Source organism: Cryptomeria japonica, chromosome 4 (assembly GCF_030272615.1).
Source record: "Cryptomeria japonica chromosome 4, Sugi_1.0, whole genome shotgun sequence".
NCBI lineage: Eukaryota > Viridiplantae > Streptophyta > Pinopsida > Cupressales > Cupressaceae > Cryptomeria > Cryptomeria japonica.
This window is the reverse complement of record NC_081408.1, coordinates 329,634,600-329,659,320: the sequence shown is the minus strand read 5'-3', so window position 1 is coordinate 329,659,320 and position 24,721 is coordinate 329,634,600. Positions and strand designations below refer to the sequence as shown.

The following is a 24,721-nucleotide window of genomic DNA, read 5'->3' as shown; positions in this document are numbered from 1 at the left end:
TGGGCACTATGTATTGAACTTGGGGGAGGCCAGTTCGAGGAGTCTCATGCTCCATTAAAAAGTTTATAAAGCTTTCATACAAAATATCATTTTTAAAACACTAGAATTATAAATTATGATAAGATGACTTTCATGTAGTCTAGAATACATGTTCTTCATTATGGCGTATTTTGTGTTTTTTCTTTTATAGAAATTGACAAGTGATGCCCCTATTCACATTAATTGGGAGTGTCAAAACATAATGTTATCAGGGATCATGCCTTTATAACATTTATATATTGTTCTAATATAAGGCTGGAAAACCTTATATATATATTGCATGCTTTATTAAGCAAATGTCACTGTAACTAATTATACTCTATTATTATTAGATTATTGATTATTTACAAATGATAGTTTTGAATAGGTGTGACTAATACCCCCAGGTATTTTGCCACCCCTTCTCTATATTTAAGGAGGCTCCCTCTCATTGAGAGGTAAGGGGGAATTCGGAGATTTATAGTGAATTCTATTACAAGAGGTAATATTGGCCATGTCGAAGTGAGGAGAAGTGCTGCCTAGATTCAATCTATGTTTTAATAGACCATTCTATAAGTCTTTTATAATGATGCTTTAGAGGGCTCTACCCACAAGAGTTCTCCCTATGTATACAGTATATAATGTGTTTAATTTGTGTGTCTTGTAGTTCTCATTTTATTTCTTTAATATTTGTCTGCAATGATTAGTAACCTAAGATCCTAATCTCTAATAGAGTTCCATTTGGAATTTCTTTAGCAGTTGTAGGCCCCTAGTAACCAAAAACTTCAGCTCAAAAGTTTGAAATTGGACGTCACCATCTTTTTGGGATGATTTGCAAATGGTAGAGAGCTCTACAAACCATCCTTGGATTGGAATAAGCCTTTCTTCATGTTTGTTGCCACTGAAATGTGATGGTGGTTTAGACTATTGGATGGTTGAAGAGGATCTGTAAGGTCTGAATGTTGATATCTTACATATTTTGAAGGATTGGAGTAACTTCTCCACCTTTCACATTCCTTTCTCAATTAGAAAGGATACTTCAAAATGAAATGGAAGTATATTGGTATGGCAGATAAGATGAAGACATTATGATTAGACCCTATCTGTGACATTAGACCCTATCTGTAACATGATCATGGTAACATAAATCACAAAAAAAATTCAGCTCGTGCATTGTGGTGATCTGACTCAGATTGGGTCATCAGTTTTTTCTTGCTACCATTGGTACAAATCTCAAGTGATTAGAACACCAATTTGATTGTGAATGAATTAAAAGGATCATGATTAAAATGGCACTGCCAGTTTCCCAATATGACACTCAAACTTTTTCAGTCTGAACCTCATTTTTATGTTGCAGGTTTAAATATTTCAAGAGCAGACTGGGATATCGTTGAAGTAACCAAGCATTGGATCAATTAGGGCACACTCAAGGGAACCTATTCTTCAGTGAATATCCATTCTCATTCAGTTAGGGCCAAATTACAGCATTTTGACCTTATTGCCCACATTTTATGAATGGTATTTTCAATTTTGTTTCAAATGATAAAATTATGAAATATTGAATGTGCTATGAAGGTCCCTGTGGTACTGCCCCTTGAGCTCACTGTGGGCTGCCACCCCCAAACCCTCAATCTGGTTTCAAAATTAAAAATATAAATTGTTTTGGGCTGTGCCAGATGGGAAGAGTAGTGTTTTTCTCCCTTATTTTAATTGAAAGAACAAAAATATTCCCTACTCCCAACCTCCCCTATTTTAATGAAAATTGCAGCATTATTTAATTTCCTGATATTTTCCCAATTAAATTCCCAAATAATTGACAGTTATACTCTTGGCTTGCAAGTCAATTTTAGTCTTTATTAATCTCACTATGATTCAGATAAGCACAATTATACTCTTGGTTTGCGAGTCAATCATGATCTTGATTAATGTCACTGTGATCTAGATTGTAGTTCAAAAACAATGAAATCTACACTAAACTACCTCACTAAAATCTTGTAGACGTTCAACAAGCACAATCCTCCATATTAGGTACAAATTATTTGGAGGCCAAGTACATTTCAGGCTAATTTGGATCTCCTTTTGTTTGATGGAGAGATTGAGGATGATGTAGTAGATAATTAGTAGTAGCAAATGGAATCATATATTTCCACAAATACTTGTACTGGATAGAAACTAAAATTTCACTTCTGAAAGTTTCCTCATCTACCTATGAACGGTAGAATTTCTAGTCTTTGATATAAGGATAAAGTAGTTTGACCTGGAAAAAAATTGCCAGCACCTTGTAGATGCCTTCAAGGATGAATATTATTCCGAAGATGTCTGTGAGGGCTAATATATTATGGTAATAATTGCTCCGAGAGAATGATCAGTCGGTTCACAACCGCACAATGATTCCATGGCCTCTACAAATATGTGAATCTGAGAATTATAATTTTCTCAATAACTACAATAATTCATGTCCATACATCAAATAGAATTGAGTTCATTGTTGAAGGTTCCAACTATGGGAAAATCATATTGAAATGTTCCAAACATCAACAAAAACCCCAAGATGAAGAGGAAATAATTAAAAAGATTGTGCTAAGAAATCCTGCTTTGAACCACAATCATCTTATATGGGTCAGAGGTGCAAGAAGCATTATACTGTCTCATTCAGATGTAGTGTGTCACTTAGCATTAGTGATTCGATAGTGTACACTGAGCTTGCTGCCACATCACTATAGAAACCAATCATTGGTGCAGATCCTTAAAGTGTTGTGACAATAAAAGCAATTCCATTCACGCCTAACCTTAATGAAGAGAATTCGCAGCATCTTTTAAATATTGGTTGAATTTCATTGTTGATATCAAGAACCAAGAGTTTGGTATTGCTGGTGTACGTTTTCATATACCGAACATTAGAATAAAATATCCAAGGATACTCTATCCTCTCTTGAACAAAATCACTACTTGTGCCAAGATTGCGAGAAAGACCACAAGGTGACTCCAAGGTCTATTTATGCGAATGAGCGACTTTATGTGGGATAGCATCCTTGGTTATGCATGCTGAAATACAAAGGGGACTTACGCTTGGCTTGTTCAATTCACAATGAAGATCTGTCGTTTTGGGTTTTGGATCATGGATATAAAGAAACTAAAAAGGAGATAAGGGTTTAGAAATTCTAATCTATTCCTAAGAATTCAAGAGACGGTAAAGACTGGGTGAAACTAATAACAACACTTTGTTTCGCCACACTTAGGACGACTACGCAAAGCATGTGCAATCTTCTAAGGTTGTGCTTAAGATTTTCACACTTATGAATAATACCATTAATTGAACAATATTACTCTAAATAGAAGTTAGGCATCCACATCAAAGCTCAGGCTAACTTTACACATTGAATGAAAATCATCCATCCAACAAAAGTATGAGCAAAAGTTTCACCAATCTAAACTATCAAATCCTTCATTCATCTAACGTACATGAAATAAAATCTAAACTATGATGAGGGATAAGAACCATGCAGACTCCAAAATAAGGGAAATAATCACCATCAATTCAAACAATGTATTACTTATTATTTTGGCAATCCTAAGCAACAATTGCTTATCTCAACATGTTTTGCAACATGCTCCCATGATTTACAAATGAGGGGTTGAGCTCAATTTATAGGCTCCCCAATTACAATTCAATGGCCAGGATTGATTTCAAATCAACGGTCGAGATTACAAAATAAAACCCTAATTAGGGTTTGTTACAACTAACTACCTCTCGACCAATGAGAAAATTACATTTGAGGACACTTGTCCTTGCTAAATATAAACCAATAATAAAATAGAAGGTTGTTACATTTGTGAAGTGTGCCTTCTAGAAGCTTCTAGATAAGTCAGGTTCATTGAACCTGAACATGTTGACTTGGAACAATCTAACTGTTGAGCGTCCTCCTTGAATTCTCCAATTTGTGCCGAAAAATTGCCTAACTATGGAAATTTGTTTGGAATAGTCTTGTTGCCACTATCTGATCTTGATTGGGAGCTTGTCTTTTGACTCTTTTAAGAGATGAAATCCTTCAAGAAATTTGGAATTTTCGCCAAGCCTGAGGACTTTTCTTGATGCCTGGAAACTCTTTCAAGTGTCTTGAATTTGGAGAAGAATGCCACTGTGCCTACGCCACAATGAATGAAATTAGAACTTTTTTCTATGAAGTATTTCCCATACTTAGCCAAATTTTGGCTAGTCAATTTTATTTTGTGGCACCTTCATGTGGATCCTTCCTAGTCAAGATTTTGACCATTTCTATGCTCGAACACACTTTGCCTGTGGATTTGCCTTCACTTCTGAATTTGGCTTGTGCTAAATAGAACAAACTCTGCTTGTGGACAAATATTTTATTCATCTCCTCTTTATTTTCCTCTTTGTTCCCCTTCTTTCTTCTTGTTTCCTCTCCAACTCTTAGTCAAAGTTTGATTCTTTTGTTGTGGAAAATTCCATACTTAGCAATTTTTCATGTGTCAAACTTTTATTTTCCAACCCGTTTGTTTGTTTGACCCTTGATTTCATGTGCAGTTTTGTCAAATTTGTTTTTCCCTTTAGCCATTTTCTATTTTCGACATGGCAAGTCGATTGTCTTCATGTCTTATCCTTGAGCCATGGGCGAATTTCCATTTGGTGCAGGCATCTTCACATATTCCATTTATGCTTAATTTGCAATGTCTGTGTTTGATCAAACTTTCAAGGTGTTTGGACAATTTACCTTGCACATTTTTCCTTTGGACTCTGGATAGTGCTTGGACTTAGGCGAATTTTACCTTCCTTATGCCATGCCTTTTATACCTCCTAGGCAGACTTTGATTTTTCCATGCCATATGCGGACTTGAAGTGTGCGAGGGCAATCTTTTTATGCTTGGTGACTTGATGGTTTCCTTGCCAAGGCGGACTTGGCACATGCTTGGACAGGGCGGACTTTGGACCTCTCTTGCCAATTTATGTTTCCTTTATTCTTCCTTCTAGAGGGCGGACTTTGACAATTCCTTTCCAACTTAGATTGGGCGGACTTGGAAGGTTGTGGGACATTATGCATAGGGCGGACTTGGAAGAAGCTTGGACAGATTTGTTTGCTTGACTTTATTCCTCTCCTTGTGGCGGACTTTGCATTGCCTTGGACATCTTTTCCCCTTGGAATAATGTTTGGGCATCCATCTAGGCGGACTTCATGTTGCTTGTGCCACACACTTGGTAGGGCAGACTTTGCAAAGGCTTTGCCAACCTTGAGATATGCTAGGCGGATTTAGAAGTTGACTTGCCAATTGATTTTCTTTCTTTCCACGCCTTAGTTTTGTTTCTCTCCTTTCAACTTGGTAGCTTAACCTTGAGTAGGAGTTTGACTAACTCTTGCCATGAGTTAGTTAACTGATGGTAGGAGTTTAACATGTGTCAGACAACTTCACTTGTGCATGAGGCGGACTTGGAAGATGCTTGGACATGTATGCTTGGAAGGAATTCATCTTCTCTTTGTCATGCCAACTTGGGAGACTCCATGCCAAGGCGGACTTTGAAAAGTCTTAGCCAACTTGGTCTTGTTTTAGGAGGGGTGGACTTGAGCTTCTTCTTGCCATGTTTACCAGCCACTTGTCTTGGGCGGACTTCATGGATGTCGCGCCATTCTTCTCCACCATACTTATTCAAATTGTCATGTTCATCTTCCTTGGGCAGATTTGCTTCTTGCTTAGGGAATTTTCTTTGACACTTAACAAATTTTGAAATTTTATTACCCAAGGTATCAACACTTAGCTAATTTTTTGAATTTTTTCTCCCCAAGGTATCAACACTTAGCCAATTTTCTGAATTTTTTCCTTAACCAAAGGTAGGAGTTTGATGAACCTTTGCCATGGGTTACTTGACTAAAGGTAGGAGTTTGCTAGTGCTTGGACAACTTTTCTTGTGTAGGAGGCGGACTTTGGAGAGTCTCTGCCAAGAGCGGACTTGGAGGCTCCTTGGACAGGGCGGACTTGGATGATGCTTTGCCAAGGCGAACTTGGCATGCATTTGGACAATCTTCCAAGGCGGACGTTATGTGTCTCATGCCAAGGCGAACTTCACTCTTCCTTGGACAAGGCGAGGTTAGAAGAAGCTTAGACATGCTTCCACTTTGCTTTGCCATCTTCAATTTAACCTTGGTGAACTTTGTCTTCCATTAGCCATCCTTGGCTTGGGCGGAGTTTGAAGATGTCTGGACAAGTCTCCTTATGCCTTGGGCAAACTTTCATCTTCATGCCACCTTTTCTTCAAAACATCTTCATTCAAATTGTCATATCCATCTCTGACCTGCCATGTCCATTTTGACCTGCCATGTTCATCTGGAACAAAAACCCTAATTAGGTTCTTACCTTGCTTTTTGCACTTAAAGACATGATTTTTCAAATTTTAGGACATGGGTATTGATCATATGGCTGATCTTTTGGAACAAAACCCTAATTAGGGTTTCCACTTGCTTTTTACACTTAGAGACCAAATTTTTGAATTCTGAGAACATGGGTAGTAATAATTTGGCATGGAGATCAAAACCCTAATCTCGAAAAAAAGCAAAAAAAGAAAAACCCTGCTTTTTGCACTTGGAGGCAAAAAATTTCGAATCTAAAGACATGGGCAGTAATGATATGGCCTGAAAATCAAAACCCTAATTCTAGAAAAAAGTGAGAAAAACAAAGCCCTGCTTTTTATACTTAAGAGGCAAAATTTTCAAATTTTGACAACATGAACCGTGATCAAACGACATGAGGAACGAAATCCAGATTCTACTTTCAAAAAAGCAGAAAAAAGCAAAAAGCGAAAAAAAAAGCAAAAACAAGCCAAAAAAGCTGCTTCTTGAATTGTGCCCAAAGTGCCAAAAACAAAACTTTCTATTTTTTAGGAAAAAGCAAAAAAACAGAAATTCTTAAAAATAGAAAGTTGTCAGAAATGACTCAAAGCAATTGTGATCCTCGTCCTTCAGACCTTCTAAGCATTTTGATAATATTCAAACACTATTTAGAGCATGATTTCTCTACTTGGCTCGGGATGACTTCTCAAAAACTCTAACTCCTCATTTGCAAAAAGATTGGTGATTAGCAGTTGCGACGCCAAAGCAAAACCCTAAAAAGCAAAAACAGGGGGTCCCCATCTGTGATGGGGTGATGTGTGAAAAAGGTCACAACAGGTATCACCAAACATACTCAGGACTCAAGAGTTTCTATTTGCTTGTGATGTCACATTCTCAGCCATATAGACTTGAGCAGCTCATTCCATATAAAAGGATACACGTTTTAAAACAATTTCAATTGCCATATGCCATACAACTTTCCAGAGATGAGATAGTTTTTGACAGAACAATGATGAAAATTTGTCATGTTCCTCTTGGACACCCTTTCATGATGGAGTGTCATCATTACTGTGAAAGATAAGCATCACAATATTTCAGAAGCACTACTTGTTTCAAAAAATGTTACACTAAGCAAGAGGAAAATCATTACCCGTTCTCTGACATTTTAATTTTTCAGTCATTGAATTATATGAACCATAGAAGCGAAATCTTTAAAAACTCATGATGAATCATGATTTTTCTTTTCTCATGTCCCCATCCTAAGTATTTTCCCTTAAAAAATTGAGTTTCTACATAAAATCAAGTTTTTGGTCAAAAAATTGTGAAATTTTTGCATTAAATTCATTATTCTTTTGTCAAAATAATCTGGACTTTGAGTTTTTTTTTAAAATTTATTTTTGACTTAGGTTTCTTTTGAAATTTATTTTTGTTCTTTTAGTTTTCTGATTTTTGCAGCAGCTTCTTCTGATATTTTCCCTAACTGTAACTCTAACCCAAATTTCCCCAATTTAATCCTGATAAATTGAAAAAATATTTTTTTTTGTGTTTGCTGAGTTACTCCTGAGAAATATTTTTTCTACTACGGTATGAACAACTACAAAACTTTTAAGTAGATCAGGTTCTTGTATCATGGCTCACACAAATCAATCCATGCCAGTCTACTGGATTGTTAAATTAGGTCAACTTCCTCTCCATGTGATCAGGTTCTTGTATCATGGAAGATTCTGTCACTGCTACACTTGCAGGACTTGACATGATGGGGAATTTCGTTTTTGAAGTAGTGTAGGCAGCAATCCCAAACTTATGGTTGCCATCTACACCAGAACCAACTCCCTTGATAGCTGGGATCCATATGGTCTTGTGTCCATGCTGAATCAAAATTTCCTTTGGCACGCTATAACAGAATGGTTTATCTCCTGTCTCAACTTTGTCCCCAAACCTTGTAGGGTTGAGCTTTTAATGACCCGAGGGTTCCCTTAGTTGGGACACACACACACACGCATACGCACAGGCATGCACACACAAATGATTTTTTTTTAAATCTTTAAAATTACACACAAAATCCGGGTCAAATACAGGGCTGGACTGGTATCAGACCGGGACCCAGATTGAACCCATCCAGCCTCAAACTGTGTAGAAGTTGTTCACATTCGATAACAAATCCAATGTGTCTTATCAGAAATTACATATGCACATACACAGATTGAATTAGATGGGGAAGATAATGCCATTCTTGTTTACAGTTAATTCCTGGTATAGCACATCCAAATTCCACAATTTAGAATGCTTTCCACTTAATACGTCATGGGATCCAGAACAGTTAGTATTTAAACTCCATTATAATATGAAGGCACATTAAGATTCAAAACTTTTTGATGTTATTGTAAACAAATAGAGCAATGCTACATATATTGGACTGTGGTTGCTGATGAGCTATTCACAGAAATTCGTTTTTGGTTTATCTGCTCATAGACAGAAACATATAGTATCAAATATATAATTAGCTCCTATTTCTTAATTATTCTGTGCATGTGCAGGGGCTAAAACTGCAATGAACTTGTTTGCTCATATGCAAGCTTCAACACCTAGAGAGAAGGAGCTCATGAAAGCTGTCACTGAACCTGAGCTTGTGGCAGTAATGCTAGGGAATGTGAAGATTACTGCCGCCGGCCTTACTCAATTAAAACAGCAGCAGAAGAAAGGGAAAAAGCCTTCTTCGTCAAATTTTTAATTTGTAGACACAAACAATTTCAGCAGATGGGGAATAATCCTGCTAAAGACAAAGCAAAATAAGGTAATTTTGAATTTCTGTCTAGGTCAGATTTGTGTCAAACTGTTTATCAACTATTTCTATGGAAGCACTGTGCAGGTGGAATGATCTGACCAACTTAAATTCAATTGCCTGTGAGGTTATGTTCATTGATCATTTTTATACTCAAAAGCATGTTTATATAAATTTGCAGAGCTGCGGTGCTTTTATATACACATTGTGGGCTGACTTAAAAAGATAGAAAGAATTCCTGTTTGTGTGAGCAAAGGAAGAAAGATGGCTTCAGTCTACAAGCATAGTAGTGAAGTAAAAAAAGACCAAAAATGAAGTCCCTTATCCAGCTTCTTTCTGTGAGAGTGAACAGTGTCCAAATCAGAGGGATATTATGTATGTATCTCTCAATTCAGCAGGAAATTGAAAGTATCAGTCAATTCAGCAGGAAACTGAAAGATGTGGTAATGTAAGCTGAATTCACATGTTTGGTGAAATGTTAATGAGAGTTATATAGCTGTGATACCATCATACAATATAGTGAAGCCTTTATTCAGAGTTATTTTTTAATGGATGTTAAAAATTTTGAAGTCAAATCTTACAAATACAGGAATGGAAGGGGATGGGAATGTGGAGCTGGGGGTGAGAATGCATCCGTGTATCTCTGTGTTAAAGTTAAATCTTAAATATAAAAGGAAAAGCAAATTTGTCTTTTTGGATCTGGAACTAAATTGTATTGCACTATAATAATATTTATTACATCAAGAGTGTGTCTACTAAGTTTTGAATTAAATGGTATTATTTCAGGCATTGAGCATTTGTTGTGGTAGATGATGATTTTGCTCATTCTTAGGGCAGGAACCTTGCTGTACATATATGACATATGCCACTAGCCTCTCGTTATGATATCCTGCTTTTGTTTTTGTTAGCTACATACTTCATTGAGGGGTGAGCTACATGCTGCTTTGAGCATTTCGACTCACACAAGATGCACTTATATAGCTTTTATAATTCAAGGTTTAGTTATTTTAGGTTTGTCTATTGTTTTCCTGGATTGTTATTTTTATCCTTAGTTCTCGTAATATAAGGCCAGTTTACCCTAGTACCTTATAGGAATTAATATAATCTTTTTTTCTTAAAAACATATTGTTTCAATAAATATTTTCTTCTGTGATATCATGGGATGTAATTATGTGAAAACCTTGTCAAAGGGGTGGTGGTCAAGTGGTAGAGTCGCTTGATTCTCATTTCGGAGACCAAGGTTCAATCCCTCCCAAGTTACATCTTTGTGACAGCCGACATGCTGCAGTGGTAGTCTTGTGTCAATTAGTAGATAAATGGTTGTGCTACAAGGGATGCTAGTGGAGGATAGAGGAGAGGTGTTCTAGCCAAATGGTGGCAGCAAGAAGATGGAGGAAATGGAGAGAAGGGTTACCTTCTAGGAGAGAGGAGGTCAGCGTATAAGGTAGAGGAACATAGGAGGAAGAAGATTGATTGGTTGCCTTGTAGGAGATAGAAGGTGAGGCATTACAGCTAGAGGAGTGCAAAAGAGTCGAGCTAGAGGTATTGTAGTCGCACAGCAAGGGAAGTTAGAGAGGAATATAATCTGGAACAGTGTAGGTAGGAGCTAAGTCACCGCTTTTGAATTTGAATTTGAGTTCAGTAACAATAAAATTTGGAGAAGTTTTGCAAGGTTAAAAAACTTGAAAAAAAATAATCAACATTAAATTCGTCTTATATAAAAAAATTAAATATAAATAATATATCAATAAATTATCAAATTAGATTAACTATTATTCTTTAAAGAGGAAAGATCTTAAATTAAAATTTATTATAATTAAATATTATTTTATAAAATTTAATATAAATAATATAATATTTAAACATTTTTAAGACATCCAAGTCAATAATTTAAAATTAAAAATACAAAATTTTAACAACATTTTATAAATTTTAATAGAAAAAGAAAACAGATTTTGAAATTTGATGGAATATCAATACAAGAACGAAAACAAAAACCTAAAAGAAAACTAAAGCAGTGAGAATCCATATGCCTAGCAGTTGCGTAGGAGTTGTAGTCTTTGCATCAAATTTGTTGGATCACGTCAAACTTGCAAGGCGTCACTTGTGAAAGTTTGCTTGCGTTGCCTTTGTTCACATTGAACTTGTTAGGCATCACCTATAATCACATCAGACTTGTTGGGCATCACTTTTGTTCGTGTCAAAAAACTCATCAAGGAAGCTCAAGTTTTTAAAATGTATTTTTTATTGAGAAAACCCTAACTGATTTATTGACAATTGCAAAGTGATCGGATGCATTCCTTTGGATTATATGACATATTTATACATGAAAGAAATTAGTAACCGTGTATTCACGGGTACAACAAATAGCTTAAAATAAGCTAACAAAAAAATAACAAACTCAAACAAATAATAACAAGCATAAACTAACTAGCTATATTGAGGTAATGATGGAATATGCCAACATTCCCCCCTTATTACATCATTGCCTTAAAGTACTAATAAGAGAATCCTGAAATGTTGCAAACTTCACACGTGCAAGAGGCTCGGTGAAGATATCAGCACGTTGTTCTTGAGTTGAGCATAATTGAAGTTGAATGTTGTTTTGTTAAACATGTTCTCGTATGAAGTGACAGTCAACTTCAATGCAGTCAACTTCAATGCGCTTGGTTATTTCATGAAATACTGGATTATGAACAAGCTTGCGAACACTTTGATTGTGACAATAGAGGATGGTAGGTTGATTTTGAGATATGCCCAATCTTTTCAATATGCGGCATAGCCAAATTGCTTCACAAATTGTTGCACTTGCTGCATGATATTCTACCTCTATTGAAGAACGAGCAATTGTAGCTTGATTCTTACTTCCTCATGAAATAGGCTCCGAACTAAGGAAGAAAACAATTCCAGATGTGGATTTCCTATCATCAACTAAACCTGCATAGTCTGCATCTGTGTACCCTGTCAAGAAGAATTTATCACTCTTCTCATATTCCAAACCATGATCTATTGTACCATGTATATACTTTAAGACCCTATTTGCTACATTCTAATGGGCTATTTTTGGTTCTTGCATGAATCTTGAGGGTAAGTGCACCAATATGGTGTGCAAAGAGGGGGTGTAAGTGGACACTTTTTTTCTTTTTTTTTTTTTTTCTTTTTTTTTTTTTTTTTAATATCTGAAATCAAGTAAATCTGAACTTGAAGGAGAAAGTTGTGAGCCATCCACTCAAGATATGAAGATGCTCAAAGAACAAAGATTTTAGTACTTTGAATCTAGTTTCCAAACTACTATTTTTTTTCAGAAATGGATAAGATTAAGGGGGTCAAATCTTTCGCGCACGAAAAAGAGACCGTGACTTTTTATGAAAAACATAACATAGTGTCTGACGTGCACATCAAAAAAGTCATAGTTAGATTTAGTATTTTGACAAATCCTTTGGTAGAAAGATAGGTAAGAGTGAGCACAAGAAGTTGTGTATTTTTTTTGTAATTTTTTGTTGATTATTTTTTTTTATGATTTTTCCAATCGAGCACATCCTGAAAATCAAGTACATGTTCGTGTGCAAAGCATAACTTGCACCAAAACAATCAAAAATGCTAAAAAAAAAATAAAAAATTGTAAAGAATCAAGTGCACTACAATAATATATAGTCTTTTTAAATTTGAGTAAGTAGATCAAAAGTTATTAAAAAAGTGGTACACATGTCTCTAAGAACTATGGAGACATTGATAAAAGAAATTCAATAATAATATGTTATTGTTGTTCAAATTTTAAAAAAAATTATATGGTTAGAAAGCTCAGAAGATGGGTGAAAATATGGTGGTAATTTAGAAATACCCACTTTATGAAGTGTAAACCTTATGATGACAAAGTCAAGAAACCAAGTTCATAAAACAAAACATGTCAAAAAGGAGGGAAATTGAGGGAAATCAAACTGTCAAATTGCAGTTTTGTCATCCAAGCCTATTCACAAGCCTAAATAGACAAAAACGCATATGAGGTTTCTTTTGAATAAGAACCACGTACGGGTCTTTTTTAATAATCAGTGTGTACACGGCTCTAAGGAGAAAATATTGCATATGGTTCTTCCTGTGATACTATAATATAAAGAAATTAATGTGTATGTTTAAATTGTGTGTGTGTGTGTGTGCATACATGTATGTATATGTATAATATGTAGATATGTAGATATTGTATGCATATATGTATATATAATGTCTATATATATACACACACACACATATGTATGTATGTAATATGTATGTATATGTATATAATATGTGTATGACGTATGAATACATATATGTATGTTTATAATATATACATGTATGGTTTGGAAGGAAGGTGACCGTGGCTGGACAACTTGGATCCCCCCCTTGTGGAAGATCAGTCATTTAGAGGGTGATATTGACTTTAGTTAGTTTGTGGTGGGCTACTTCTTGCTATGTATTTTGTTGTCCTTTTTTGGTTGGTGTTGATGTAAATCATAAAACTCTATATCTTAGTGTTGGTTTTTGTATTGGGCGGTAAATAGCATACACAGTCGATATCGGACTTGCATGTCCTCCATGTGCTTAAGTTTATAATACTCTATCCTTTTGGCTCCTAGGGATCATATGATGTTCTAACACGTGTGGCCCCATTATAACCCTACATGACCCCCAATGATGCCATATGACCCCTTCAGACCATGTATGATATCTTAAGGGATCATATGGTGTTGTAACACATGCATGGCTCAATTAGGACCCCACGTGACCCTTAACGACACCATGTGACATCTCTTCCTCTCCCCCATCTCCCTCCCTCACTCCCTTCCTCCCCCATCTCTCTCTCTCTCTCTCTCTCTCTCTCTCTCTCTCTCACACTCTCACTCACACTCACACTCACACTCACACTCTCTCACACACACATAACACCACATGACCCATTAGGAGCATATGATGTCCTAAGGGGTCAAGATGGCAAGATGGCAATACGACGTCATAAGGTATAAATTGGAGTTACGGGTGCTGCCACACTAAATGTAGTATCTCTTGCTTATGTATGGAAGAATTGATGATTTTGATTCAAGGAATATTGTCCAACAAGTTACATACAATCTACAACTAAGCACTTTACTGATTTGCAAAGTTTATAGGAAACATATATCAATTTAACTACCAAGGGAACAACTCAATTTTTCATCAATACTAGAATTGACATTATGTCAAATAGATGTCATACATGCTTCAGAAATATGGGAGTTTGAAGTATACAACTGTTGCAATTAATTTCTGATCACTATTTCAGACTTTCTAAGATAGACAATGACATTCATTGATACATGAACAAAGATGTAAGTTTGCAACTGATCTCTAAATCGAACCCTGACAAGATAGTATTCCAATTAAGCACACCTGAATTGGCTGAGTACCAATTCCGAAGAGCAACCCTTCAGAGGATCTTTCACCCCCTCAGTTATGCAATCACTTGGGAGGTATCGTTCCCAATGATTCAGCTGAATACTTGTAGACCTTCAGGCTCCACAAATGCTCAAGTAGATGCACTAGAGAAAAATAAACTTGGATGCCAAATGAGAGACCCATGGGGTCTATTTATACACATAATAGAATCTTCTAGAAGCCTCTTAGTCTTTCTAGAAGTATCCATGACTTTCTAGAAGTATCCATAATAGAATCTTCTAGAAGCCTCATTGCACTTTTTAGATAAAAAGTTACTTCATAAAATAAAAAGTGCACCTCAATTTAAAAATATAACATCTTGGCCCCAACTAATAAAATATAATGTCTCCAAGAGCATAATGAGCCATCCATTCACCAAATAAATGCCAAAATGACTCTTTCACCACAACCATCTGCCTACGAGAGTCTGGAATAGGCAAATCCACGTAAAGTGTCATGTCATACTAAAGAGGGGACATGACAGTCCGCCCCTCCTGAAATTGCTTGGCCTCAAGCAATCTCAATGCAGGATGCTGCAGAATGGCTTCACCCTCCCAAGTAGCATCCTCAACAGGTAGATCCTTCCACTTAATCAGGTACTCTCTGATCACTCGCCTGCGAAGCTGCTTCTCTCTGCTATCCAAGATGGATTCTGGAACCAAGATCAACTTCCCCTCATCATCCAAGGGAGGTAATACTGCAGAAGGCACCACACTCTGACCCAACGCCTTCTTGAGGCGTGACACATGGAATACATTATGCACTCTGCTATTTGCGGGAAGCTCCAACTCATAAGCCACCTCACCAACCTTCCTGATAATCCTAAATGGTCCATAGTAACGTGGCTTGAGTTTCTCTGCACCACTCTTCTTGAGAGTGGACTGCCTGTATGGCTGCAACATGAGGTAAACCATATCATTCACCTCAAAACTGCGCTCAGTCCTCTTCTGGTCTGCATATTGTTTCTGCTGATTCTGAGCTCTAGCGATATTGTCTCTGAGAGTCGCAACTATGTCCTTACTCTCCTGTAGTAACTCACCTGCACTAGGTACTCGACTGTCACCCAACACTAAATACAAAAAACTGGGTGCCTCATAACCGTAAAGTGCCCTGAAGGGTGTCATCTGTATGGTCATGTGGTATGTAGTGTTGTAGCAATACTCACAGAGATATATCAATCTAATCCAAGCTCGCTGCTGAGCTGCCACATAATTCCTCAAATACCCTTCCACCCATTTGTTCACAATCTCCGTTTGACCATCGGTCTGTGGGTGATAACTGGTGCTAGGTGTAAGCTCAGTGCCACACAACCGGAATACCTCCCGCCAGAAGTGACTCATGAAGCGGCTGTCCCTGTCACTCACAATGTTCTAAGGCAAACCGTGTAATCTGAAAACCTCCCTGAAGAAGACCTCTACCACCTGAGCTGCTGAGTACGTAGTAGTGATAGGGAAGAAATGAGCATATTTTGTCAGCCTATCCACCACCACATAGATACAATCATGCCCCTGGACCTTGGGCAAGCCCGTGATAAAATCCATGGAGATGCACTCCCACTTCCTGTCAGGAATAGGAAGTGGCTGTAGGAGCCCTGCTGGATAAGTGTGCTCTTGTTTGTTCTGCTGGCAAACAAGACACTCACGCACATACTGCAAAACATCAGCCTTAAGCCCCTTCCAAGTGAACCGCTCCCGAACTAACCTGTAAGTCTTGAAATACCCAGGATGGCCTGCTGTAGGTGAATCATGGAGTGCTCTCAAAATCAACCGCTTCACTTTCGATTCTGGGACTAAGTAAATTCTATTCTTGTAAATGATCAAATCATCTACAAGAGTGTACCTGGTGTCAATCGCTGTCCCCTCCACTATATCAGAGGCCCATGTGTCTTTGGCATATTCTGCTACAATCAAGTGTCGCCAATCCTCTGATATCTGAATCATAGAAGTGAGGTGTGGCCTACGAGATAAAGCATCTGCAACGACATTCTGTGTCCCCTTAACATATGTGATATCAAAATCATAGGCCTGTAACTTACTCACCCACTTCTGCTGACGATCATTCAGGTCCCGCTGTCCCAAAAAGTGCCTCAAACTGTTATGATCAGTTTTAATACAAAATTTGCTGCCCACAAGATACTGTCTGAATTTGGCCAAGGCATGCATGATTGCCAACATCTCCTTATCATAAATGCTAAATGATCGCTCAGGCCCCCTAAGTTTCCTGCTCTCATAAGCAATAGGGTGCTTGTCCTGCATGAGTACAGCATCAACTCCCTCTCCCGATGCATCACATTGAAGCTCAAATGGCTTCGTAAAATCAGGCAGTGCTAGAACTGGGCATGTAGTCATTATCTCCTTGAATCTCAAGAAACAATCCTGTGCCTCCGGAGTCCACACAAATGCCCCTTTCTTCAACAAAGCCGTCATGGGTGCTGCGTGCCATGAGTAGCCATTGACGAATCTGCGATAAAAACCACATAGACCAAGGAACCCCCTCAACTGTGTAAGGTTCTCTGGTGGAGGCCAATCAACAATAGCGCGGATCTTTTCAGGATCCATCCGCACTCCATCCGCACTAATGATGTGTCCTAAGTATAGAAGCTCAGTCATGCCTAAATCGCACTTGGACTCCTTAGCATACAAGGACTCCTTCTACAATATGCTCAATACTGTCTCCAGATGCTCAAGATGTTCCTGCCATGATCTGCTGTATACCAAAATGTCATCAAAGAACACCAGTACAAATTTCCTTAGTTGATGGTGAAAAACCTTGTTCATCTTGGACTGGAAAGTGGCAGGTGCATTAGTCAAACCAAAAGGCATGACTACAAACTCAAAATGCCCACAGTGACATCTGAAAGCAGTTTTCTCAATGTCCTGCTCTCTCACTCTGATCTGATGATATCCTGATCTCAAATCAATCTTTGAAAAATAACAAGCCCCATGCAATTCATCTATCAACTCATCAATGCGTGGGATAGGATATCTGTTCTTAATGGTTCTCTTGTTTAACACCCTGTAATCAATACACATCCGAAGAGTACCATCCTTCTTTTAAACCAAAACAACAGAATATGCAAAAGGTGACTTACTGGGTCGGACGTGTCCCATTGCTAGCAACTCCTTGATGGTCCTCTCAATCTCATCCTTGAGTCGCTTTGGGTGCCGGTATGGTGTGATCATGATAGGCTTAGCGCCTTCCTCCGCCTCGATAATGTGCTCAATGCCTCTGTCTGGTGGCCTGCCTGGTGGAATCTCGTTGAATACCTTCTCATACTTGATTCTCAATTTCTGAATATCCGGATGATATTCAGTCTTATGTTGCCCCTCCTGGGGAGGCATCAAGGTGCATATTGCCGCCCACTCTATATCATCATGCCTGGCTAATCTCTCCATCCGCCTAAATGAGATAGTCCTGATATCACCATTACGGATAGCCTTCAGCACGTGAGTCCTGCCATCCACCTCGAATCGTATCTCCATATCCTTCAGTCTCAGGGTAACCTCCTCCAAAGAATGTAGCCACTGCATCCCAAGTACTCTGTCCATGTCACCCATGTTGACCACATGGTAATCCGCCTTGAACTCATAGTTGTTCAGGCGTAGGGGTAGATCACACACCATCCTGTCACATCGAAGTGTATATCCATCAGCCACCTTAACTCTCAATCCCTCAAACTCCTCAGTGATGAGTCCACGTCTCTCCACAAAGCGCGCATCAATAAAATTATGCGTGGCACCTGTATCTAATAGTGTAATAACCTTCTGTCCAGCCAAGACACCTCTAAGTCTAAAAGATCCCTCTCTCTGAATACTAGATAGACGTGCCTCTGGTTCCTCCTTCTGTTCAGCATTATCTACCTCCTGTTCCTGCTCTGCATCATCAGGATCATGGTATTTTGAGCTATCTGAGTCTGAGCCCTCGTAATAAGCCCACATCACCCTGTTGGCCTTTCCCTTAGGCCTCATAGGACAGTCATGTCCAAACTCATAGGGACCCTTGCAAAAGAAGCATAACTTCTTCTTACGCAAGTCATTAAGTGTCTCCCTATCCAGAGGTGCAACTGACTTGCCCTTTGTGTCATCAACCTTTTCCTTACCTTTGTTGAATCCCCCTCTATTATCTCTGAATGATGAAGAGCCCTTCGAACCAAACCTATTTGCTGGTGCTGCAAGTTCCATGCTACGAGCTTTCTTCATGGCTTCCTGTAATGTGAGAGGATCAAAGGCCTTAACCCACCCCTTGAGTGGTTCAGTCAACCCTTCTGTAAATAAAATGACTAGCCTCCGCTCTGAAATATGAGGTACCATTACTGCAAGCTTTTGGAAGTCATTAATAAACTGCTCTAAACCTCCTGTCTGTCTGAGCTGCGCTAATTCCCGGAAATATACCTCAGGATCCTTCTTATCAAACCTTTCTATCAGCTTATCCACGAACTCCTGGTAAGTGGTTACCTGATTGTGCTGCAACGTGATCATGCTGTGCATCCACCAATCATGAGCTGCCCCGTCCAGGTGTAAAGTGGCATACTTGAGTGCTTCAAATTCTGTCATAGTCTTCAAAGATAAAAAGGTATCCACTTTATGAATCCATGCCCAAGCAGTCATTTTCCCACTTCCATCAAATGTGGGTAATGTCAACTTGTTAGTGACCTGTTGCGATTCACTCTGTTTTTCCACCTGTTTCTGTCTGTTAGCCCTATAATTCAGATACCTGTCAAAAAGTCCACCCATTCTGTACATATCTTGGTAAATCTTCCCACTCTTGCCTTGCCAGTCTGAGCTCATCTCTAATATCTCTTTCCAAATCATTAGGTGTGGGTGGTGGTGTTTCTGGACGGGATGTAGGACGTATGGGTCTATTTGCTGTGGTAGACCGTGTTCCCTGTTCGTGTTGTGATCCTGCTATGCTCCTGTCATCACGGTCAACATTATGGTCATTTCTCCTATTCCCCCTAACCAAATGGCGCATCAAAGCTTCAATGTTCTGTAGGGTTCTATCCTGGGTTGTGGCCATTTGTTCCAAATGTTGCATAATCTCATCATCCCTCCTGTTTCTAGGTGGGCTTTGTGATTGCCTATCACCCATGTCCTTACCTGGTGTAAATAGAGCCCTGCTACCTCTGTTGTAAACTTGATTGTACGGTGACCGCATAAACCCTATCAAGCTGGCAGGAAACCGCTCTGATACCACTGTAGTATCCCTTGCTTATGTATGGAAGAATTGATGATTTTGATTCAAGGAATATTGTCCAACAAGTTACATACAATCTACAACTAAGCACTTTACTGATTTGCAAAGTTTATAGGAAACATATATCAATTTAACTACCAAGGGAACAACTCAATTTTTCATCAATACTAGAATTGACATTATGTCAAATAGATGTCATACATGCTTCAGAAATATGGGAGTTTGAAGTATACAACTGTTGCAATTAATTTCTGATCACTATTTCAGACTTTTTAAGATAGACAATGACATTCATTGATACATGAACAAAGATGTAAGTTTGCAACTGATCTCTAAATCGAACCCTGACAAGATAGTATTCCAATTAAGCACACCTGAATTGGCTGAGTACCAATTCCGAAGAGCAACCCTTCAGAGGATCTTTCACCCCCTCAGTTATGCAATCACTTGGGAGGTATCGTTCCCAATGATTCAGCTGAATACTTGTAGACCTTTAGGCTCCACAAATGCTCAAGTAGATGCACTAGAGAAAAATAAACTTGGATGCCAAATGAGAGACCCGTGGGGTCTATTTATACACATAATAGAATCTTCTAGAAGCCTCTTAGTCTTTCTAGAAGTATCCATGACTTTCTAGAAGTATCCATAATAGAATCTTCTAGAAGCCTCATTGCACTTTTTAGATAAAAAGTTACTTCATAAAATAAAAAGTGCACCTCAATTTAAAAATATAACATCTTGGCCCCAAATAATAAAATATAATGTCTCCAAGAGCATAATGAGCCATCTATTCACCAAATAAACGCCAAAATGACTCTCTCACCACAACCATCTGCCTACGAGAGTCTGGAATAGGCAAATCCACGTAAAGTGTCATGTCATACTAAAGAGGGGACATGACACTAAACACTTCTCTATCCACAAACCATTTCAATAGGAAGGGAAATTCAATATTCTATGTAGTTTGTTTGGCTAGTGAAATTGAGTGAAGTTGACCCGGGACCAGAGAAAATGAAAGCACGCTCTGGTAACAGCAGCCTGTCCAGAGAAGTTGGATTGGCCTAAGTGGAGGAAGGAGATGATCCAGAGAAAGAAGGATGGAAAGGGAATCAGCCACTAGAATTCTTGGGTGGGAGGAAGGATTAGAGGGTGGTGTATTAACTTTCTCCCGACCTAAGGTGAGGGCAAGGAACTATAGTTACTCCTCTAAGAGTTTTATCCGGAGCAGGAGGTCAGATCAGGAAGAAAGAAAGGGCGAGAAAGGAAGGTGGTACCCTTGGCTCCCTAATAGGTAGTCATCTCCGAGATTGGCTGGTTAAGGGGAAAGGAGTTCAATCGGTGGCTTGATAGGGATGGGGACAAACGAAATAGCGATAGTTGGCCCAGCTGGACTACCATCCCACCCATCCCTAGTTCAATAGCTGGACCGAGGTCGGGATAGTGAACTCCCGAGAGGCTGATTGGAGTGGGTGAGAGCTGATCAGAGAATAGATCCAATACTACTAGCTTCATTCAACTATCCAAACTAGAGATTCAACTATCCAAACTAGAGGTAAGGTCCTGAACTAAGGAACCAGTGACTAGATGCTGCTGCTAACAAGCCCTCAACTAATCTACCGGTTCATCAGGAGCCATCCTTTGAGAACATATTATGCTCCTTCACAAGCAACTCCCTTCCGAGAAAGAATGAGCCCGGGTGGGAGGGAATTACAGCATTGGATTGTTCATTGGATGCAGCTCCAGAAAGAAGCAGACGGAGCTATTCAACCAGAGAGTAGTTAGCGGCATCAGGGAGTTAGTCGGTTCATGGAAGGGAATTATAGAACGCGTTTGGCTGGACTTAAAAGGGTGGGAGGCAAGACAGTTTGTTCAAGCATTCTGTATTTCCTGCCTACCGGAGAAAGCAGTTCGACGTTGTTAACCTGTCGGGCAGGAACAACAGCAGTAGATCCTACAGGTCCTCAGCCCCCGTCGTATTTGTTTCCGAAACAACACCCGACTTGCTTCGTACCCGTATAGATTTAATTCTGATCTGCGGCGGGCCAAGGCATTCAGGCGAGATCGACTTCGACTAGGATGGAAGTCTCACACCAATCTGTATCCATTTCCATTTCATCATGATCACTGAAGTGATGTCGAGATCAGTCGCTCCGAACCACCTTATTGTCTACTCTACAGAGCACTCTCCCAGCATAATACTCAATACGTGTTCTCCCTCGAAGTGTTACCCAAACATCAGGCTTTATCGCCAACCCTTGCCTAGCTCCTATGCAGGGGTCGGCGAGAAGATATAGTAAGGGCCGGCCGAAGATATAGTAACCCAGGAAATGTGGATGGGAGGAATGGAGCACCGACACCGCCTCTGAACATAAACACGAGTACCTATTTGGCTGCACAATTATAGTAGTTCGATGTCGACAATTGAATCGAGATACAACCCCTCCAATTCTATGGGTTTACCGTACGTGTTGGATTTCGCTAACACCTCGCTACCTCGCTGACATAGGTAGGGAGGCAAGGCACGAGGCACAGGGAATAAAAATGCCCTACTATCTATATGGCATGTTGACACAAAGAATATCCCAGGTTAGAAAGGTAGGGCTCAACTTATCAATAATATATTTTAGGGGCATGCTTATTTTGCTACTAAGAATGGAGGGGGCCCGGGTTAAAGAAGATAGGGGCCCACTAGCTTAATTTACCAATTCGTCGAGGTTGGTACCCCGATTACTCCGTTGAATACACCCGCCCCCACTATAGATAGGCCCACTGTTACTTATAGCTCTTGGGAATACCCTATCGAACCCTATGCATTCTCTATACCAGATGTTTGATCATTAGCCCCAAAACCACAGATGGTCCCTTACTTATATCTCTACACATGGTTCCTTACTTATAAGTGATCCCTTCTAGCCAATTGATTCCTTTTGAGACTTTGGGAGCTTCTCGCTTTGTTTTCTCTAAACTAGCTTTGTTCGGGAATAGATTGAAACCAGCCAACTATGTAGGGTGGGTTAGTAATAATATTCGTCGGGCATACCCCACACCAACAAACAACTATTGGCCCTACTATAACTTAACTACTATCTAGCTATTAAAGCGGGGCAGGCAAACTTGAAGCTCAAAATATCATCTTTGTCCTTGTAAAAACTTTAGAACTTTAAGCTTATTGATAGGGTGAGCCCCGCCCCCCCCTCTTTGGATAGGGATACCCTCTATAATAGCTATAACCCCTACTATATAAAGGGGAAAGGGGTGGGGGGCCCACATTCCCCCCGCTAATGACCTCCGGGCCTTTAAGGATACGCCCCCTCCTATATTCATTGATCGACATGTCCCTCCTATTTTTTTTCTCCACCGATCTCTTTCAATGGAATTTGCCATGTTGCACTAAGTTACCTACGGGGGTGTGCATACGGTCTAGGAACACTTTGGGGTGAACACCCATCCAAGCAAGTGGAGTCGATGGTTCGACATTTAGGCTGTACCATTGAGCAAGCCTGAATCGAAACAAGTGCTCTCCGAACCGAGCTTGATAGTCTCCTATCACTAGGCTCATCGACCAACATGATTGACTCCTCCATCTCATTCTTATTACTCGCTAAACTATCTCCTCCTTTGTGCCTCTTGTATTATGATTTTTTCGAATAGGTGCTTCGTCTTCGTTTGGATGGTGTTCCACTTGAGGACGCGCCTGGGGCCAGGATTCGATCCAATGGTTCGTGTAGTCCTGGTATGGGATGGAGGAATCCTCGTAGGGCAGGTTAAGATCTTGGCCCCAATGGCTAAACTAAACTATAGAAACTAGACTATACCCTATTGCCTCCCCCCCACCTTGCTTGGGGGGCTATTAGATAGTAGGCCAGATTCTATACGTAACATAGGTGAAAATAGAAGAGGGCGGGTGGGAGAACCTTAGCCCCCCGCCCATCCCCTCACACGATTGGGGTGGGCCCCTACTATTATGTGGTGGAGCATATAGATTGGGTTCTTGCAGGATGGGAATGTCGCCCTACTATTCTTAGCCAGGGTGGGCCCCTACTATTCTATGGAGGAAACAATAGCTTATTATAGCTCGATTCTTGAACTATTTTAGCAGCAGGGGTATATTTATTTACTTCCCACCCTACAATTCTATGGGACTGATTAATTGGAGGGCCCCAGTGCATTGGAAGAAAAAGATAACCCCCCACCACTACTTTTTAGAATTCGGGTGTTCCTCCCCCATCTCTCTCTCTCTCTCTCTCTCTCTCTCCCTCTCTCTCCCTTAGGACCCCACATAACACCACATGACCCTTTAGGAGCATATGATGTCCTAAGGGGTCAAGATTGCAAGATGGCATTACGGTGTCATAAGGTGGCAAGATGAACCATTATATTTTGTTTACAATACTTTCTCCTCCCACCTCTTTCATCACTATATTTTGTTTACCCATCTTGTTATATACCACTTGGAACTTAATAATCTTATCTCCCACCTCCTTTATCACAATCACTCCTTTCTTTTGAACCATCAGATCCCCTTCAAACATGGCCTAAAAAACATCTGACCTGTTCACCTACCAATATATTATAAAACAAAAGACAATGGAATGTCCTTAATCAGAGCTTCTCTCTCTCTCTCTCTCTCTCTCTCTCTCTCTCTCTCTCTCTCTCTCTCTCTCTCTCTCACAAATAACACCTAATGACATCATGTGACCCCTTAGCACACCACATGACCCTTTAGGAGCATATGATGTCCTAAGGGGTCATATGGTGTCCTAAGGTGGCAAGATGAACCATTATTACAATATAAAAATAAGTACCAATATTGCTTACAAAAATAACAAACTAGCATGCTCCCCCTCTCTCCTTTCCTCCATACCCCATCCATACACAAATTCAACTTGGTAAACAACTTCTTTATCTGGAAATTGGCCGCAAGCCTCACAAGTTGTTTATA

At 39.4% G+C, this 24,721-nt stretch overlaps 2 protein-coding genes across 2 annotated transcripts in view; one reads left to right on the top strand and one right to left on the bottom strand.

The window, feature by feature from the left end:
* LOC131063572 (uncharacterized) overlaps positions 1 to 9,927 on the top strand; it is a 176,336-nt gene extending 166,409 nt beyond the window's left edge. The window contains exons 14-15 of the mRNA XM_057997424.2: positions 8,894 to 9,150; positions 9,320 to 9,927. Coding sequence (XP_057853407.2) covers positions 8,894 to 9,087 — 194 coding nt within the window. The 3' untranslated portion in view covers positions 9,088 to 9,150; positions 9,320 to 9,927. The remainder of the gene's footprint in view (positions 1 to 8,893; positions 9,151 to 9,319) is intronic.
* Positions 9,928 to 15,956: 6,029 nt separating this feature from the next.
* Positions 15,957 to 19,740, bottom strand: LOC131875117 (uncharacterized). The gene is made up of 5 exons (XM_059219143.1): positions 19,355 to 19,740; positions 17,678 to 19,299; positions 17,355 to 17,491; positions 16,755 to 17,237; positions 15,957 to 16,655 (listed from the first exon to the last, which is right to left on the bottom strand). The coding sequence occupies exons 1-5, from the start codon at positions 19,738 to 19,740 to the stop codon at positions 15,957 to 15,959; spliced, it is 3,327 nt and encodes a 1,108-aa protein (XP_059075126.1).
* Between the last annotated feature and the right edge of the window lie 4,981 nt (positions 19,741 to 24,721).

What these genes read in the sequence shown, in the direction of transcription:
- LOC131875117 (XM_059219143.1), bottom strand. Translation starts at nt 19,740, where the DNA reads ATGCGGTCACCGTACAATCAAGTTTACAACAGAGGTAGCAGGGCTCTA. An exon ending in TCCAGTCCAAGATGAACAAG is followed by an intron (nt 17,238 to 17,354) that starts GTTTTTCACCAT and finishes AGCATATTGTAG; the next exon opens with AAGGAGTCCTTGTATGCTAA. An exon ending in TTTATGATAAGGAGATGTTG is followed by an intron (nt 16,656 to 16,754) that starts GCAATCATGCAT and finishes TTTTTGGGACAG; the next exon opens with CGGGACCTGAATGATCGTCA.